At 42.6% G+C, this 18,270-nt stretch overlaps 1 protein-coding gene across 2 annotated transcripts in view; it reads right to left on the bottom strand.

The window, feature by feature from the left end:
• Nucleotides 1-18,270, bottom strand: part of DNAAF9 (dynein axonemal assembly factor 9) — a 73,307-nt gene that overhangs the window by 21,101 nt on the left and 33,936 nt on the right. For both annotated transcript variants that reach the window (XM_064653587.1, XM_064653588.1), the window contains 15 exons: nt 17,294-17,381; nt 16,817-16,893; nt 16,492-16,536; nt 15,981-16,026; nt 15,521-15,632; nt 14,998-15,068; nt 14,218-14,268; nt 13,352-13,439; nt 10,167-10,270; nt 7,230-7,376; nt 3,690-3,778; nt 3,361-3,459; nt 2,998-3,115; nt 1,975-2,063; nt 630-788 (listed from right to left, as the gene is read on the bottom strand). In XM_064653587.1, coding sequence (XP_064509657.1) covers nt 630-788; nt 1,975-2,063; nt 2,998-3,115; nt 3,361-3,459; nt 3,690-3,778; nt 7,230-7,376; nt 10,167-10,270; nt 13,352-13,439; nt 14,218-14,268; nt 14,998-15,068; nt 15,521-15,632; nt 15,981-16,026; nt 16,492-16,536; nt 16,817-16,893; nt 17,294-17,381 — 1,383 coding nt within the window. The remainder of the gene's footprint in view (nt 1-629; nt 789-1,974; nt 2,064-2,997; nt 3,116-3,360; nt 3,460-3,689; nt 3,779-7,229; nt 7,377-10,166; nt 10,271-13,351; nt 13,440-14,217; nt 14,269-14,997; nt 15,069-15,520; nt 15,633-15,980; nt 16,027-16,491; nt 16,537-16,816; nt 16,894-17,293; nt 17,382-18,270) is intronic.

Below are 18,270 nucleotides of genomic sequence, written 5' to 3' on the forward strand. Positions count from 1 at the left end.
CATTCATCCCTGCCCTCTGGCACTGGGAACCCATTCCCCCTTGTGCTGTCCCTCCATGCCTTGTCCCCAGTCCCTCTCCAGCTCTCCTGGAGCCCCTTCAGGCCCTGCCAGGGGCTCTCAGCTCTCCCTGGAGCCTTCTCTTCTCCAGGGGAACCCCCCCAGCTCTCCCAGCCTGGCTCCAGAGCAGAGGGGCTCCAGCCCTGGCAGCAGCTCCGGGGCCTCCTCTGGACTCTCTCCAGCAGCTCCACATCCTTGTGCTGTTGTTCCCAGGGCTGGAGCAGCTCTGCAGGGGGGTCTCAGCTGAGACAGGGGCAGAGGGGCAGAATCCCCCCCTGCCCTCTGCCCATGCTGGGGGATCAGCCCAGGGCACAGGGGGGTCTGGGCTGTGAGTGCCCATTGCTTCCAAATGACTGAAGGAATCCCATGGACATTCCTTCCAAAGGAGCAACAACCAATAAAATCAAGAGGTGCAGAAAAGCTGAGTTTAGTACACACATAAAACAGAATTCCCAGAGTGCCACACTGGAGCTCAGGATCTTAAAGGGAAAGTTTAAAAACGCCTGGGAAATAGGAAGGGAATAGAAAAATCCCTTATTCTCTGCAACATTCCCACAGTTTCAAACACTTACCCCTGCAGGACCACCAGGAGCCTCTTGTTCTTTTTGGAGAACATGGACTGACGGCCCCTGAGGTTCTGCTGAGCCTCCAGGACCCCGGACAGGTACCTCTGGAAGTGGGTGGCACTGAAACATTCTGGACTATCCATGGTTTGCCTATAAACAATCCACCTAAACAACAGGAAACAAGGGAAGGGGTTCACGTTCTGTGACACAACATTTCTGTTCTCTTTTTATTTTGAACCAGCAGACTGAAAATAAATGTTGACAACCCCAAGATTCCACACCTCTCACCATCTCATCATCAGCTCATTCCACTTGACCACGTGGGAAAGGGGGATTGACTTGGCTTTCTGTCCTTTCCAGCACAGGCACATTCTTTACATTAGTGCCACAAGGTTTTTTTTTTTGTTTGGTTGTTTTTTTAATAAAACAATATTGAACAGCTTTTTTTCAAAGCTGTGCATCACAGCAGTAACTGTGATCACTGTCAGCGATGCAGTAAACATCAAAAATGATACGAATCCAATTCAAAAGATTCTGGGCATGAAAATATTTCACTGCAAAAATGGAAAACAGCACTGACATTTGCAGGAAACGTGATGAAAAGTATTATTACACAACCTTCAAAAGTCACCTTGCCCTATAACAGAACCAAAAAACTCCCCTGAATCAACTTGATAATATCAAGACGCTGAGTTAAAAGTGAAAAACATGCAGAACATGACTAAGATGAAATGCTGAGGTGTTTGGCTGCAAGATTTAAAAGGATAACAACTGTTTCTTTTGATTTTCCAGAAGCTCTATCAACAGAATGAAAAAATTCCTCCTGTAGATTTATCTTGTTGCCACACAACAATCTCCAGAATAGAAATCAGGTCACATTAAAAACAAGGAGTGCCAGGAGAGTCTTTTCCCCAAAAAAGGAAGCTCTTCACTCATTTCCTTCAATTTGTGGCACCTTCTATCCTTGCTTAAGGCAGGATTCATCTGGCCCTTCTGAGATTATTCCTGACTGTTGTAACCTCAGTGGAATTGGTACACGTGAGATCTGCAGGGATTCCTGTGCTTTTCCTACCATGGAACAGCAACAAAGAAACCTCCTGGGGTATTTTTTCTGTCTGAATATTTAAAATTTAAGGGCAAATCTACCTGGAAACACAGGTAAGTGAGATACCTGAAGTCATAAAAGTGAAGTAACAGACCCTCCAGGACCTCAAAAATGTTGACTGACTTTATTCTTATAACACTTCTCTTTGCAAATTAGAAACGAGGTTTAAAAATAACAATTAAACATCGATGATTTAATCATGTCAGGTTGTTTTTTGGTGATTAATATAACCAGGACTGTACAAACCTTCCATACTCCTTGGTAAAGGTGACGAGGAAAGCACAGAGATCACTGGAACGACACCCTGGGAGCCCAGTGAGGATGGTGATGATCACCTGGAAAACAGGGAAGAAGGGGCCAAGTCCAACATCAGCAATGAGCTACAACAATTAAACACCCCCAAGGCTTCTATTTTGATAAAATCTTAACTCCAAACACAAAATGAAGTGACAGTAACCACAGAAACACCGGAAAAGACACCAAATAGTTTGTTTCCGTGATGAAAAGGGCACATTCAAACACGTTTTTCTTTCTTTCTTAAACACACGCAGTTAAACCAACCTTAAAATCAGATTTAAAATCATTCCCAAGTGTTTATGAATTAAGTGTCAGTAGGGTCTCTGAAGCAGATCCCAGGAAATGAGTGCCACCACACTGCAATATTCCAAGGGAATTATATCCCTGCTGCTCTGACTTGGTTGCTTTCAGCAGGTTTCAAATGCTGGGAAGTTACAAGGAAATATTTTCTCTGAAAATGCTATTTAAAGCAGGCCTTAAGTTGACCAATTGTTACTGCCCCTATAGAGAAAGGAGTGTTCTACAGATAATATCAGCAAATGTTAAATATCATGTGCTCCCTCCATGCTATTTAAAGGACTTTTATGTTCCAGAGAACAATTCAGTTAAATTATGCAGCAATTCATAAAAACAAGTTGCTGCTTTAGGGCCAAATCTCTCTGGACAGAAGAGAAAACTTGAAGATTTACACCTCATTTTCTGCCTCTATTTCACCAGCCTGAAAAGCCATTTGTACTTCCAAAAGATTGTTTAAGTGGGAAAAAAAACTAAATATGTAACCAGGAAAATTATTCATATTCTAAGAATCCAGTTCAGTGGGAGCTGGTGGTGCTGGAGGAGGAGGCAGAGCATGGTTGGACATCCAGCAGTGCTTTTATTACACTAATGGCAACATTTATTAAATATTCTACACTAGGAATTACTGTTGAGTTCGTATTGAATTATTATTATTATTATTATTATTGTCCTCACCTTCTCACTCTCTGCTTTGCTCTCAGGAGTGGTTTCTGACTGTTGCAACAAAACAGGGAGATGTGCCCTCACCACTGGCTTGTTGCTGACGCTGCTGATGGTGAAATGTCTCAGAAACCTTGCGAAAATAAAAGGTTTTATTTTCTTTACAACCACGAGCAAAAGATTTCATTCGTAAAAATAGCCGGGAAATCGCCGAAATAAGATTATCCAAAGGTCAAACTAGAGAGGGAAGGATTCATCTCACAACAGAATGATTTAAGAATTATTTAATAAGCAATTTTTAGATGACTGCACGTACCAAAATAATTTGATATCGTTTCTGACAAAACTCAGCCCCTGAACACAAAAATAACTTCTCACCTCTCCAATTCTGGAAGGGCAGAGGATAATTTCAGCTCCCTGCATCTTTCCCCAGAAGGAAAAGACAAGGCATTAAAGAGCTTCTGAACACTGGAATGCCTAAAAGAAGCAAATTAATTAATGAATTAGTTAAAGGAGAAAGCTAAACACTGATGTTCTTTAAAGTACATCGTTACATATGAAATAGTACAATAAAAAAATAAAGTGAGTGTTGCACTAAGAAGGCAACGATTTCTTTTTTAATTTTTATCCAAATCAATGAGTAACAGCATTTTTCTGGCTGTAGCACACAGTTCATGTGGAATTGCACTGCACTGGCAGGAACTTACATTCTCTTTTGTTCCACAGACAGGAATTCTTCCTGGACAACCCTTAAAGATAATCCTGAGCTTGTCTGGTTTTGCCACGAGGAGAAAACCTGGAGCAAAGCAGAGCTGGGCATGAGCATCGTTATTGTCCCAAATTTGCTTTCCATTTGTTCAGGGATTGATTGGCCATTTGTTCAGCCATTTTCACTGGCCATCAAATGTTACACAGTACTGGGTTTGCTGCAAGAATTGCCCAGAGAAGCTGTGGCTGTCCCTGGATCCCTGGAAGTGTCCAAGGCCAGGCTGGATGGGGCTTGGAGCAACCTGGGCTAGTGGAAGGTGTCCCTGCCCTTGGCAGGGGGTGGAATGGGATGATCTTTAAGGTCTCTTCCAACCCAAACCATTCCATGAATTCAAATGATGGCAAAAGTCTCCACAGCTCAGATTTTGTGACCTCTGTGGCTGGGCTGGAAGTGCTTGAAGAAGTAACTTCACTGAAACGCTTTAGTTTTCCCTGATAAAAATGTAGGTGTTTATAACCCAAGTGCTGAACAGCAGGAATTGAATTAATTCAAGCCTCTTTTAAGTCCTATTATCATTTTCATGAGGTAAGACTGCAGCAAACATTTTTGGACATTGAAGAAAAACTCTGCTCCTTCCCAAAAGCAAAAGGGAGCCCTTCATTCCTCCAGGGAGTGATGTTTTGGCTCCCACCCCATTGCTCCAGCCAAGGCACATTAATCTGACTGGCACTGTGAACCTAGAAATCAGATTCAGATGAATCACACAGTCAGGGCTCGGTATTTCCCTTCTTTTCCTAAGGAAAAGGCAACAGCCATTGTCATTTCTCACAATAACTTTCTGCGAGACAAAACAACTTGGAGGGGAGACAACTGCTTCCCATTAACAAATCAGCATCCCAAACACCAGGGTAGGAGATAAAAAACCAGCAGAATAAAAGATCTTTCTGATCTTAACAAAGGCAATATTGCCTGTGCAGAAAGATCCAGGCAACCAAAAAAAAAAAAACAGCCACTTCAAAAGATGTAGGAGAGACTAAAAGAAATGCCTCCAAGGGATGGGAAGAAGGGGAAATTGTATTCTGGAGGAGGAAAAGGGCTGGGGATGAAGTGAAAACACAGGTCAGGCAAAAGAGCTGCTGTGGCTTTAGAGAAGGTGGAGAAAACAAGGGAAATCAACACATCCCAAAGCCTGAACAAATCTTTCTCCCTTACCCATGAGAGGAGGATGTGAAAGGTTTTGTCCCATTTTCACAGGATTTGTAAAACCAGATTTCAGCTCTGTGTGCTCAAAATCCTGCCACCACCTCAGTTTTTAACAAACCCAGGTCTGCAGGAACAGGTAACTGCCATTCCCTGTTTCCAGGAAGCTTGGAATAATCCAAGCACAGGTCCAGTAAGTGAGGTATGATGATTTAGAAGAGTAAAACCAGCACCTCCATCTTAGTGAATCCTTGTGATCTGTGAGACTTCAAGGGCACGTGGATTTACAGAAAGAATTTTTGTGCAAATCAATAAATACCTGAAGGTAAAAACTGACAAACCACAATAACAAGTTTCCAAGGCTCACACAGTCGGGGGCACTCCACCTGATGGAGAGTTTTTATTCAGGAGGGAACATCTTTAAGACAAAAGGATTTGTTTTATTGACTCGAATTTTAGCAAAGCGACTTGGTGTGGGGCCAGATGGGAAACTTCAACTGCAGAAACTGAATCCCTGTGTGGCAAAAAGTGAATTCAAAGGAGGACAGGGATAAATAGCTCTGAGAAAAAGCAGCAGAGGCAAGTCCAGCAGCAGAGTTGTTCAGGGAATGCCCTGGGATATCCTTTGCAATGAACTTGGGAGGCTGAAGTGAACTGACAGCATTTTGGGGAGCTAAGCTGGGAGATGCCTCATGGAAAAGTAAATTTAAGAATGCTAGAAACATTCTGGGAGGAAATGGAAGGAAAAATAAGAGGAAGGTAAGCATGAAAGGAAGAGATGTTTCTAAAATCAGCTGGAACATCAATGTGCAAGAGAGGAAGGACCTGAAGGTCTGTGAATCTGTGAATCCAAGGCAGCAGTGAAAAGTAAAAGCAAACCAAGGGGATCTCAGAACATTTTCAGAGCAGGGAATTGTTAATGCCTCTGCACAGGAAACAAACCCCCTCATCTATGATTCTATGATCTCAGACACTGCACACAGTTTGGATGCCTACAGCCAAAAAAAAAGATCAAAAGAAAAGCACTACAACATTCAGAAGAAAAGAGAACTTTTTATAGGCACAGATTACAAAGGATCTGGTTTTATTTTATTAGGCCAAATAAGGCAGAAAGAATAGGTCTGAAATTTCTGGATATCTCAAGGGTGTGTGCTGGGAGAGGAGAGAAAAATAAAACAGATATAAAAGTAGAACTCATAAAATAGGCTGAAAATCCCAAACCAAACAAACAGATTCCCAGCCATTCACAGAGTGGAACAGTGGGAAGAATTTAAACACTTAAGATAAAAGGAGGGGACATTTTATGGTGCCATTAATACTTCCAGTGGGGACTACTCACTGAGCTAGGTGGTCTTTCCCAGTCCAGTGTGATGATCACATCCTAAAAAGCCCTTGTGAAGTCCTAAAATCTCCAGGCTCGTTTCCTCAAAAGCACCATTGTTCCCAAGCTGGGTTTATTAAAAGCCTCTGCAGCACTCTGAACGAGGCCAATGCATTTAGGGAATAACACAATGCCATATGGGAGACTTAAAGCCTTCCACAGAACTTCCCTAAGAACCGGGATCCCAACGTGTCTGACCACAAAAAAACCCCACACAATAGAACCTCTGCCAGTCCATGGAACTGCTGCAGCCAAGGACACACATGGAAATGCAGCTCCCAGGAAAGGAGCTCTTGGAGCAGGCAAAGGGAAGCACATGGGGAGCATTAAACTGCACAAACACCACCCCACCCTAGAAATTCAGACAGAAATTCAGGCTTCTCACACATGCAAGTTCCTGAGATCAGGAGCAATAACACTCCTGGGATGGTCTAGCCCTTGATAAGCTTGAGTTTGCAAGGCAGATGCCACAGGTCACACAAAGAATCAGAGTTCCCAGTTGGAAGAGAGACCCTGGAGATCCCAAAGCAGCAGATTTTATATTGATTCTACATTGAAAAGGTTTTTGTTTTGTTGTTTGTGAAGACTGATGAAAGAATTTTAACTCTTCCTGTATTTACTCATCAGGCAACAAGCTTTAGTGGCTCAATTTATGTGAGACATAAACCCCTTCTCTCCAAACTTAGTTAATACAGGCACCAAACTCACCCTTGTGTCTCATCTTAAACACAGGAATTACGGGGTTCCCCATAATTTATATATTATTTTATATATCATTATGATTGCATTTGGCTTCATTTTACCCCCTGGTGCCTCTTTAGCATAAATATTCTGAGGTGGTTTTTTTTTTTTAAAAGCTAAAAAAATTTCATCCCGTTGAATTTCAAACTTCCAGAAATATAAGACTGACAACACAAGAACTTAAGGAAAGCTTACCAATCTTTTTTTTTCCTTTACCTGTGAGTAAAAAGCTTTGTAAATCTTTCTTTTGGGGAAAAGTGCAATCATCAGAAAGTTGTTCTGGGTATGGAATTCAACTGGGAGGTGAGGAAGCAGGGAACTTTTGAAGTCTATGAAGAGAGCAGCAACAACACTGTTCGAATCCTAGAAATGGGGAAAACAGGACAAGTTATCATTAACAGCTCTTGAAAGTGAAAAAAAGGCTTCAGGCATTAAACAGCAGAGATGAGAAAAAAACTGTTACAGTCACCCCCAGGCACAAAGAGCTGGGCATTCCTGAGTTTCCATGGCACAGGGATGGAGCACAAGGGTCAACTGAAGCCACTTACAGCCCTCTCCTGAATTCCTACTCTGCAGCTCCTGGAGATATCAGAAGCTTAAAATAAAGGATTTGAGATGCTTCTAAACACCTAAGTTTTGTCTTGTCTTGAAAAGAAAAGCTTGCTTTTTAATATCTACTCTTTTCCCCACCAAAAAAAAATAGACTTTTCTTCTGTTAATGCTTCCCAACAAACTCTTCTTCATCCACACCCACACGCCTCTGACACAGACACCACATGGAGAATGAATGAAATGCCACCTAAAAGGACTTAAATGCTTCAAAATAACTAAAAAGATTGGAAGTTTGGTGCTATTGCAAACTTTCTGCACCATGCTCTTCAGCTTCTGACCTGACAGGGGCCGTTCTGGCACAAGACACAACTCTCAGGCCTGTCATTCAAAGTGCAGCTCACTTGCATGTTGGAAGTGCCCCTTTTCTCTCAGATTCTTCACTGAGCACAAGTTCTACTAAATTTCTTGCTTTTTTATCTGAATTGTCTTCACCAACAGGACCCTGAAGCCCACAAGTTGTGTCTCCCTCAGAAACACTGAACTCAGGTTGTCTGATTTTTGTTCTATAAAACACTGACCCTTGGTCTTTTGGGGGTTGTTTTTTTGTTTGTTTTTCCCAGATTAGATGCTCCATCCCTGGAAGTGTCCAAGGTCAGGTTGGAGAGGGCTTGGAGCAACCTGGGATAGTGGAAGGTGTCCCTGCCCATGGCAAGAGGTTGGAACTGGATGAGCTTTAAGGTCCCTTCCAACCCAAACCATTTCCACGATTCTGTGATTCTGGATTTCAAGGCAGGCTCAAGCTTTGACCTGGAACTCTTTTCACACCAAAGTATTAGAAAATCAGGACAATTTGCCATCATGAAACATCCCTGGGAAACAGGGATTCCATGCCTTAGGGTTCAAACCAGAAAGTGAATGTCATCCACCTCCCTGTCAAAAGAACTGGGCAAGGAACTCAATGTACTAATTCTTGAGAAGAAAAAGCTCAAGTTGGGGAACTGTTACATAAGAACTGCTTTTAATTCAGAGACATTTGCAAACAGAATCTTCATCCTTTGCTGACTGAGGGATTAATTATAAAAATAATCCTCTCAAAGTCACTGAGGTGAGTGAGGAACACACAAAAAATATTCTCCTACGAGAGAACAATTTCTCTTAAAAGAAAATGGTTTTTGGGACTAAGAACCCACAGATCCTGGATTCTGCAGGATGGCCCAGAGATTTCCTGGGATATGGCTGAAAGGCCAACTCATACACCTGTGAAGTGTCCAACAAATGTGCTCCTTCTCCTGGAAAACATTTGGGGTTCCACCAAATTGAAAAAAGCCAAAAAGCAGCAGCAATAATCCCCACGGACACAATGTTAAAAGGAGCCGGTTCCAAGTTTTACAAGATGTTAACGGTGTGAAATCTAAATATTACTTGGTAATATTTGTGGATGAATGGCCAAAATCCACTCTGTCTCCATGTCCACGAGCCTCAAGGCTTTCAGGAGCTCAGGAGCAGCTCTGTGCCCAGTTTCTCCATGTTGAAGCAAAAGCGCAGATATTTTCAAGTTAAAAAGCAGAACATGGTGACAGAGCTGCTAAAAACCTGCACTTTGCATCACTTCAAGCCTTTGTATCTTTTGTTTGAATCCCAGCATTAAATTAACCTTTCTTTTTCCATGAATACTGTTGCAGTAACTCTTGGAAAAGAGGAAGGAACAATTCCCCTGCTTCTCCTGTCGCTTCTGAGCAGTTCAAACCCTCCACCCTTGCATTATGCCAAGTCAGTAGAACAATAATATTCTCTCTGTCAAGGCCTGGCCTCACACAAAAATCTGGCACCAGTTCAGCAGGGATGGCCAGGTCCCAGAAATAGGAAGCTTTCTGAAAGTGAGTGTCTTGACTCAAACAATAGAAGGAAGGTCAGTGTTAAAATAGCTTCTTAAACTCCAAGGGGCAGCCCGTGATGTCCAAGGAAAGGCAGCTCAGGTGAGATTCCCTGGGCTGGAATGTGTTTGGATCACACACTGGGGTCGTGTTTCACTGCTTTCCTGGATCAGAGGATGAAATCATACATGGAGGTACCTGAACAAAAGAGCAACTAAAGGAAATTGGGATTTTCCCCACTTTAGGAAAACAGCAGCCAACCCAAATAATCTCTTTTGCACTCTGAAGGAGTGATAGTTAAACCCAGAGTGTCTGCCTTGAGCAGGAAAAATCAGCTGAGCTGCCACCACGGGCCTCTCGGTTCCCACTGAGCCACAACAAGTGATATTCAAATATAATGGGAATAAAAGGCAGCATTTCACCCTCCCAAACACCACCTGACACCAGAACACCTCGACCTTTCCTTCAATCAAAAGCAATTTTCACACTATTAACACCAAACTGCTCACCCAGATTAATACAAAATTCCCTCCTCTTTACTCACTGATGACTGATTTGTTAAGTCAATCAGCACCAAAAGTGAGGAGATTTGCACCAGTTATTACAGTTGTACAGACACAGGTAAAAACTGAAATAAGAAATGGGGCTGAAATGGAGATTTTGCACCAGAATTATTGTTAAAGATTGATAAAGAGCTGATGGCAGTAAAACCAGAGCAAACACTCACCCCATCATAGAGGGAGATGGAACTCATGTGGTTCTTGGAGATGGAAATGCTGCCGTGGTGGGGATGAGCAAAGAGGATGCCATCAGAAAAGAAGTGCAGTTTACCTACAATTTGAGAGGGAAAGGATTTATATTAGTTATATATCAATATTTCAGCACTTTGTGATGAATGTCATTCCTTTCTGAGGAAAAAAAAATCCATGTTCCTGCAGGATTTTGGTACTTATATATCACTGCCATTGCATTTGGCTTCATTTTACCCCCTGGAGCCTCTTTAGCATAAATATTCTGAGGTGGTTTTTTTTTTTCTTTAAAAGCTAAAAAAATTTCATCCCATTGAATTTCAAACTTCCAGAAATATAAGACTGACAATCCAAGAATTTAAGAAAAGCTTACATCCCAAATGACTCGAAATTTAAACGTTGAACAAACAGTTTAAGTGGCAAAATCAAACACTGTTAAAGTTTGATTCAGAGGGGGAAAATTAACTAAAAAATTAAGTTTTAAATTAAAAATTAACCTGGAATTTAAACTGAAAAGTTAACTTTAAAATTGAAACAATGTTTAAATATTCCACTTCGACATTTATAACATTTAAATTTTGGTTCTTAACAAACCTGCATGAAGGAGAGCAGCTGGAAATGAGAAACAGCAAGGCTGGGTGGGATAATGGCTAAAAGAAAATTCCATCAAAGTGTTAGAAAGTGGTATCAGCAAACAGCTGATTTCTGACAGGCTTCAGAAAGCCACCAACAAATGTCTGAGCAGGGGCTGCCAGCTGGCTCTCTGCATTTAAAAGCAGCATCACATCCCACACGGGGAAGTTTGTGAGTCAGCAAAAGGGAAAAGTTAAATATTTTCTTTTAAGAAAAAAAGAAGACAATAAACAAGTTTTACTCGGTTACATTTCAAAAAAAAATCAAAGTAACTAAAATATATGGCTGCAAGTGCCTGCCCAGCTCCCTGAACAAGGTTGGGAGGAAATAATAAAGAGTCGAAGATGTTTTCCACTTGGAATGGCAGCTTGGGATGAGATCTTCAAACTTGTTCAGTATTAAGGTTTTGTTTTAATGAAAATGGCCTTAAGCTGAAGGAGAGCAGGGTTAGATGAGATATTGGGAAGGAATTGTTGGCAGGAAGGGTGGGGAGGCCCTGGCCCAGGTTGGGCAGAGAAGCTGTGGCTGCCCCTGGATCCCTGGAAGTGTCCAAGGCCAGGTTGGAGCAACCTGGGCTAGTGGAAGGTGTCCCTGCCCATGGCAGGGGGTGCAATCAGCAGGACTGACAGTCCCAACTCAAACCATTCCATGATTCTGGAGCCCCTCTGCTCTGGAGCCAGGCTGGGAGAGCTGGGGGGGTTCCCCTGGAGAAGAGAAGGCTCCAGGGAGAGCTGAGAGCCCCTGGCAGGGCCTAAAGGGGCTCCAGGAGAGCTGGAGAGGGACTGGGGACAAGGCAGGGAGGGACAGCACACAGGGAATGGTTTCCCACTGGAAAAGTGAAGATTTAGGTTGGATATTGGAAAGAAATCCTTCCCTGTGAGGGTGGTAAGAAACTGGAATAAATTTCCCAGAGAAGCTGTGGCTGCCCCTGGATCCCTGGAAGATTCCAAGGCCAGGCTGGAGCAAGCTGGGCTAGTGGAAGGTGTCCCTGCTCATGGCAGGGGGTGGGACTGGGTGGGCTTTAAGGCCCCTTCCCACCCAAACCATTCCATGATTTTATGCACCTTTTGCACCCAAAAGTGCCTGACTACAGAGCTGCAACCTCAGCAGAGCCCAAATTTGAGCACAACAAAAAGGGAACGAGCTCAACTTCATTTTCACTTGAGAGCCAAGAAAATCCCTCACCCACTGACACAACCCCTCACTCACAATGGTCCTGATACCCCCTATTGCAACTCTCCAACCCAAAAGTTATCAAGACATTTAACTCCAGAAATCTTTCCCCCCCCCCCCCCCCCAAAAAAAAAAGGGAATAAGTAAATTGCTCCACTGGGGCACAAACAGCAAATTTTAACAGAGCCAAAAAAATGCCACCGTTCTCTCATTATTTACTGAGTGAACATGTGCCCACAGCAGAACAGCTAAATATCATATTCTGCATGAAGATTTTTGCTTTAAAATCTGGTCAGTTGGAGCAAAAGCAGATTCCTCTAAGTGACAGTTGCTTTTTAATTGCCTTGTACCTCATTATTTATCCTGGACACCACATGGCAGAACTACAAAGCTGAAAATTCTCCTCTGAAGATCATCAGCTCGTGCTGAGAACTTCATGTCAGATATTCATCATCTCTCTTGTACATCAGCACTGACACAACTGCACATTCTCTGTACATTGGAATATCAAATATCAGGCCTTAAAAATATCTATTGGTTCAAGGCACGAGGGAGTGAGGGAAGTGAGGGAAAATCTTCCCAACAATCCAAATTGTCTTTAGTTGTATTATTGGGATATTCACATTCCCTTAATTTCTTGAAGGAAAAGGTGCCAAAAGAGGAGGAATAATCCAAGATTCCTGTGAGTAATTTTGTGTCAGAAAGCAGTAACTGGATTGAATCTGAGAAGAACCAAGATCAAGCATCTTCCTGTAGCACAGTGAGAACCTGTGCTGGGAAACACTGAATTCCTGAGTGAAAACAGAAACGGAAAAAAGTGGGAACAGCACATCAGCTCTGGGAAGAGCTTTTTGTAGAGGCAAATATAAGGCTGTAAATGAGTTTATAACATCCCTTCCTACATCAGAGGCAGTGCAGAGGTCCATATTTGCCTTCACTTCCTGAGCTGGAAGGACTGTAATGCCCAATCTTTCCAACCTCATGTTCATATAGAGACAGAAAAGGCAGGAACTATCTGGCACATCATCTATTAAAGACAGAAACAGCCATTTTGGGCATGTTTTGAAAAAAGGCATCTCCCAGGTCTGCAAAGCCTCACTGTCCATCCAAAGCAAGCCTAGAGGAATCCTCCTTCCAGGATTAGGAGTTTCAAGCAGAGGTTGGGGAGAAACAGAACAACAGATGGAATTTAAGAGCAGAAAGATGGAAAGGCAAATGGAAAGAAAGCTTAAGGTGATGGTGTAGTTTGGCTCACCAGAAAATGTGTCTCTTTTGTTTAAAAAACTAAAAAAAAAAACCTAAAAAAAAAGAAAACAAACAAACAAACAAAAAAAAACCCCACCCAAGCACATCTCACCTTCTGCAGGCATGGCCTGTGGATTGCTGGAACAAAGATACACTCCATCCCCTCCAGTGAGTAAAGTGCCCAGGAAAGATTTATCCTCCTGAACAGGAACAAACAAACAGTAACATCACAGGCTGGATCAAGGACCAGGACATTTTCTCATGTGTTTGCTCCAAGAGAGAAGGTTTTTTCTTTTAAACAGCATCCATCAGAAGTTTATGAAATGAAGAGTTTCATCCTGGATCCAGCAGGGCCAGTGGCAGGATGGTTTGGAAGAGCCTTCCCCCCACTTTGGCTTTGCCAGCAGCTGTGAAGTTCCAAGTCATTGTCACAACCACAGGGCAGAGCTTTTTTTGTTTGCAGTTTGTCAGTCCCCTGAGCTAAAAGGACAGGGCAGGAAAATGAATCTACTTATAATGAACATTCCAGGGAACCGCAAAGTCAACCACAAATGTGAAACTCATGTGATTTAAGATGTTCCCAGATTCCAAAGGCCTTTTTCTTTCCGGAGTGTTTTCCTTTAGACATTTAGCAGGCTAATTAAGTTAAAAGAAAGTTTGTATGTAGAGTGGCATTGAGTTGTGGGGGTTTTTGGGAACACACGAGCTCCAGGAGTAATGTTGAGTGAGACTTCCATGAATTTGTAGCTTTATTAGAGCTCTTTTTTGCCCGTGGGGTTTGTCATTCTCTGACAGAAAGAAATTCAAACTTTTACATACAATGTACTTTTTATAGGTCAGAGTTTCAAAGAACAGGCAAGCCTTGTAGGAGAGAAATAACACACAAAATAAAAGACAGTTTGGAAGGAGCTCAGGTTTTTTGCACAGTGGTTTATGAAAGTGGAACTTCTTTGGTTTAACAAAAATGTTTCATTTTACCTTCAACGCCTGCTGTGCCTTTTCAGAGAGTTTCACATCACTGTCTTCAACCTGGAGCCAGAAAGAGTTTCCATTTGTGGTGTTATTTACATCACAGATAAAGCAAGTCTAATGTCAAGTAAAACAAGTTAAATAAAGGCAGTCTAATGCTAAATAAAAAGCATTAAGGAAGTTTTGAGGCAAACAAGAACCTCAGGTACCAGAGGCAGACAAGCCCAAAGGCAGTTTTGTGCTCTTAATACTGTGTTATTATGGGACCAAAACAGTTCCTTGCATGAAATTAAATGCATAACATTCTCCCCAATAAATGCTTTTACAGGCTAAAATACTATTGTATGGACAGAAAGCAGTGTATCCCATCCAGTCTTACTTTATACCACTGGTAAATTATGGGTTGCCAAAGGCAGAATGTTGCTCAGCTTTATTAAATTCACTGGAATTCTGCCTCTAACACAGGGTAGCACATTAGGGGGCTGGAATCAGACCTTGCTTCCTGTTGGGGTGATCTAGAGTGCCTCACAATAAGCAGAATTTGCCAGAAGTTACCCTCTGTTATACTTGTAACAGTTAAAAATGATTTCAAACTTGTGTTAAGAACAGATCCAGAGCCTGTTTCCACCCATTAGTGTTTCACTCCGTGTCTAAATTCAAAAATCAAAATAGATTCACATATTAACATTCTGCTTCAATGCCCAAGTTCAGTATTTTCCCTCATCCATCCCTCCTTCCCTAACAAGTGTTCCCTGGTGTACAAAGCCAGGTGAGTGTGTGTGGACTCACCAGCCAGGATGTGAACCTCGGGATTCCTGCAGTCAGGACAACGTGGCTGGTTTCTGGAGTAATGCTGCCATCTGCAGGGAAAATCGGGGAAGTAAAGCAGGATAATCATGGAAAAGACCTCCAAGTTCATCAAATCCAGCCTCAGACCTAAAGCCACCATGCCCACCAAACCATAATTCCACCCACGTACCTCAGACTGCCCAATAAGTCGCTTTTAAGAGCTGAAATTTCTTCAGGAAATACGAAAATGTTCTCATTGCTTTAAGGATTTATGAGTGTTTAAGTGAAGTCACAACAGCCTAACTCCCAGTGTTCTTGTGCTCTGACAGACACAGGGCTGCTGGACAATTCCAGAGAAAGCCTCATTTATTCTGGTGTTTATGTGGCTTCTTCCTTTGCTCTCCTTCCCACCAAAAGTGCTCCAAACCCATCAGGGGAACAGCAACAACATCCCCTGGGATCCCTTGTGCTCTTCCAGCACAGCCAAGCCAAGAGAATGACACTCAGAATTTCAGATATTCACCTTTTTCTTTGACTTGTATCTGTGATGTCAGAAAGGACTCTGAAAACACAACAGATCCCAAACATCCTCTTCCCGTGAGCAAGTCGGGAATGTCAAACACCATCATGGAGGCCTGCAGCAATCCCAGGGGGGGAGGGAAGGGAAGGGAAAGCAGAACTTGAAATATTTCAAGTGAAACAGAGAAATCTGTGTGTTTTAAGCACCCCAAACACCCACTTCTCCACAGTGGTGGAAAGTCTGAGATCATCAATCTTAATTAACGTCAATGTTTTATTTCAATTTCCACGGTCTGACTTAATATTAAATCTGTTGCAGCTTCTGAGATCTCTCTTATATCTCCTCCTACAGAGATAAAGATCTCAATACGCCCCAGAAAACCTGCCACTTGAGCTCTATTTTCTAATAAAATCATACAAATAAAATAAAAACAATAATAATAAATAATGAAGGGCTTACTCACCGTTTTGATCAAACTCAGGCTGTCCTCGTTATCTAACGGGGTAATTCTAGAACAATGACAATTAAATATTTAGAAGTTAGATCACTTTTAGGGGCTCCAAAGCAGCCAAAAAAAAAGCTATTTTATTTTAATTTAAAATAAGCTCTTATTTGTGGAGGCCATTTCAATCAGACAGCGTGGGGGTTAAGAAGCACAAGCTTGTGATATCAACCAAGTTAAAAGCAAATTTTAAAAGGGAACTCTTAATGAGCTCATGCTGCTTCTACTCATTAACAGTTAATAAAACTGCTCTGCCCAATTGCTTCTTATTTTTTTTAATGATTTTAGGATTCCACAGAATTACAGATATGAAATCATTCAACCATCTCATGCACAAAAGCCCTTTGCACATCTCGTGTGAAATAATCGAGTGCAACGTTTTCTCAAAGAAGTTCCAAGAGAAGAAAAATAAATTTATCATGGTATTAAAAGCACTAATTGATAACAAGAAGTCTAAGGCAGTGATACAAACCTTCCATGATTGTTCACAGCCTGAATCTGAAAAGCAATTTTGGAGCTGCAGGAAGAGAAATTGCACTGGTGAAACACGTTGTTCAGAATTCTTCTACACGTGAAAAATTAACAGGAGTAGATTTGAAGCAAAATAACTGAAGTGATAAAAAAAAGCAGGCAAATGGGACAACTATAATTATTTTAAAAGCCTGAATGCATCGTGAAGTGTTTGGTAGCCAGTTTAAAATCAATATTTGGTATATTTTTCCCCAATATATTTGATATATTTGATATTTTTCCCCACGGAAACAAGAGCTCGATCAGTAACTGCAGGAAATACCCACCGTAAAGCAGATTTGAGCTGTGTCAAGCAAAGGGTGTCTAACACAGCCATGAGCACCTGCTCTGCCACCTCCTTTGCCTGCAAAAGAAAAAGGAGATGGAGGATGAAACCCCCTTTTCCCCACCCATCCTTTTCCAAATCCCAGCAACCACAGGAGACAACCCGTGAGAGAAACGAGACACTGAACAGGAACACACTGATGCACCAGGCTAAAATTTGTTCTTTCACAGGAAAATTCATGAAAGATGGCAAAATATTGTAGGTGGGTAACAGGAACACTCTGAAAGGTGTTTTTTTTAAGCAGAATTCAGGGAGTGGTTGGAGGCCACGGGCTGAGCTTTGCGTTACACAGACAGACCACGACATTAATTTGGGGTTTAAGGGTTTCTTCTCAGGGTTTAATTTGGGTTTGCATGTCATGGCCCAGCGTGAGCAATCCAAATGAACAACGAGAGAGAGAAGGGGGGGCTTCATTTACCTTGGATTCAGTGGAAGTTTTAGCATAGCACTCAATGCCAGCAAGCACAGCCTCTACAACAGCAGAATAGATTTGCGACAACAGAGCACTGAAGAGAGAATCAAACACACACATTTACTACACACGGAGAGTTTTCTTCCTCCTCTGCCTAAAGGGGCAGTTCCTCCTCTCATTGCACAAATCTCTTAATAAAAAAAGGGGTCCTGGCTCAAATGAGTGCAGAAGTAGGTTTATAATTAAGCTTTTGGCTTGAGAAAATTAAATTAGAGCGAGGGAGTTGCTCGAGTTACAGAATATTTTGGGGAGGTAACTCCTGAGACAAATGCAGCCCTGCTCAGGCAAGAGTAAAAACATGTTTTCCTGTTGACTTTCACTGCAGTTTTGTTGAGAATCACATCCCATTGTTTTAGGGAGCTCCATTTCAATGCAATCAGTCTCCTTGGAATCAGCCTTGGAAAAGCAGCACACCCGGAGTCCTCCAGATAATCTGGGTCACTGATTGTTTGTCCAAGGGAGGCAACTTCTGAAGGCCATGAAAGGAGCAACAACCTGGCACAGCCAGGCTGGGAGAGCTGGGGGGGTTCCCCTGGAGAAGAGAAGGCTCCAGGGAGAGCTGAGAGCCCCTGGCAGGGCCTGAAGGGGCTCCAGGAGAGCTGGAGAGGGACTGGGGACAAGGCAGGGAGGGACAGGACACAGGGAATGGCTTCCCACTGCCAGAGGGCAGGGCTAGATGGGATATTGGGAAGGAATTGTTGGCTGGGAGGGTGGGGAGGCCCTGGCCCAGATTGGGCAGAGAAGCTGTGGCTGCCCCTGGATCCCTGGAAGTGTCCAAGGCCAGGTTGGAGCACCCTGGGCTAGTGGAAGGTGTCCCTGCCCATGGCAAGAGCTTGGAATACAATCACCTTTAAGGTCCTTTCCAACCCAAACCATTCCAGGATTCCAAGACATCCACACCACAGCTTAGTCCTGTTCCCTTC

The sequence above is a fragment of the Pseudopipra pipra genome, chromosome 4, assembly GCF_036250125.1.
Source record: "Pseudopipra pipra isolate bDixPip1 chromosome 4, bDixPip1.hap1, whole genome shotgun sequence".
NCBI classification, from domain to species: domain Eukaryota; kingdom Metazoa; phylum Chordata; class Aves; order Passeriformes; family Pipridae; genus Pseudopipra; species Pseudopipra pipra.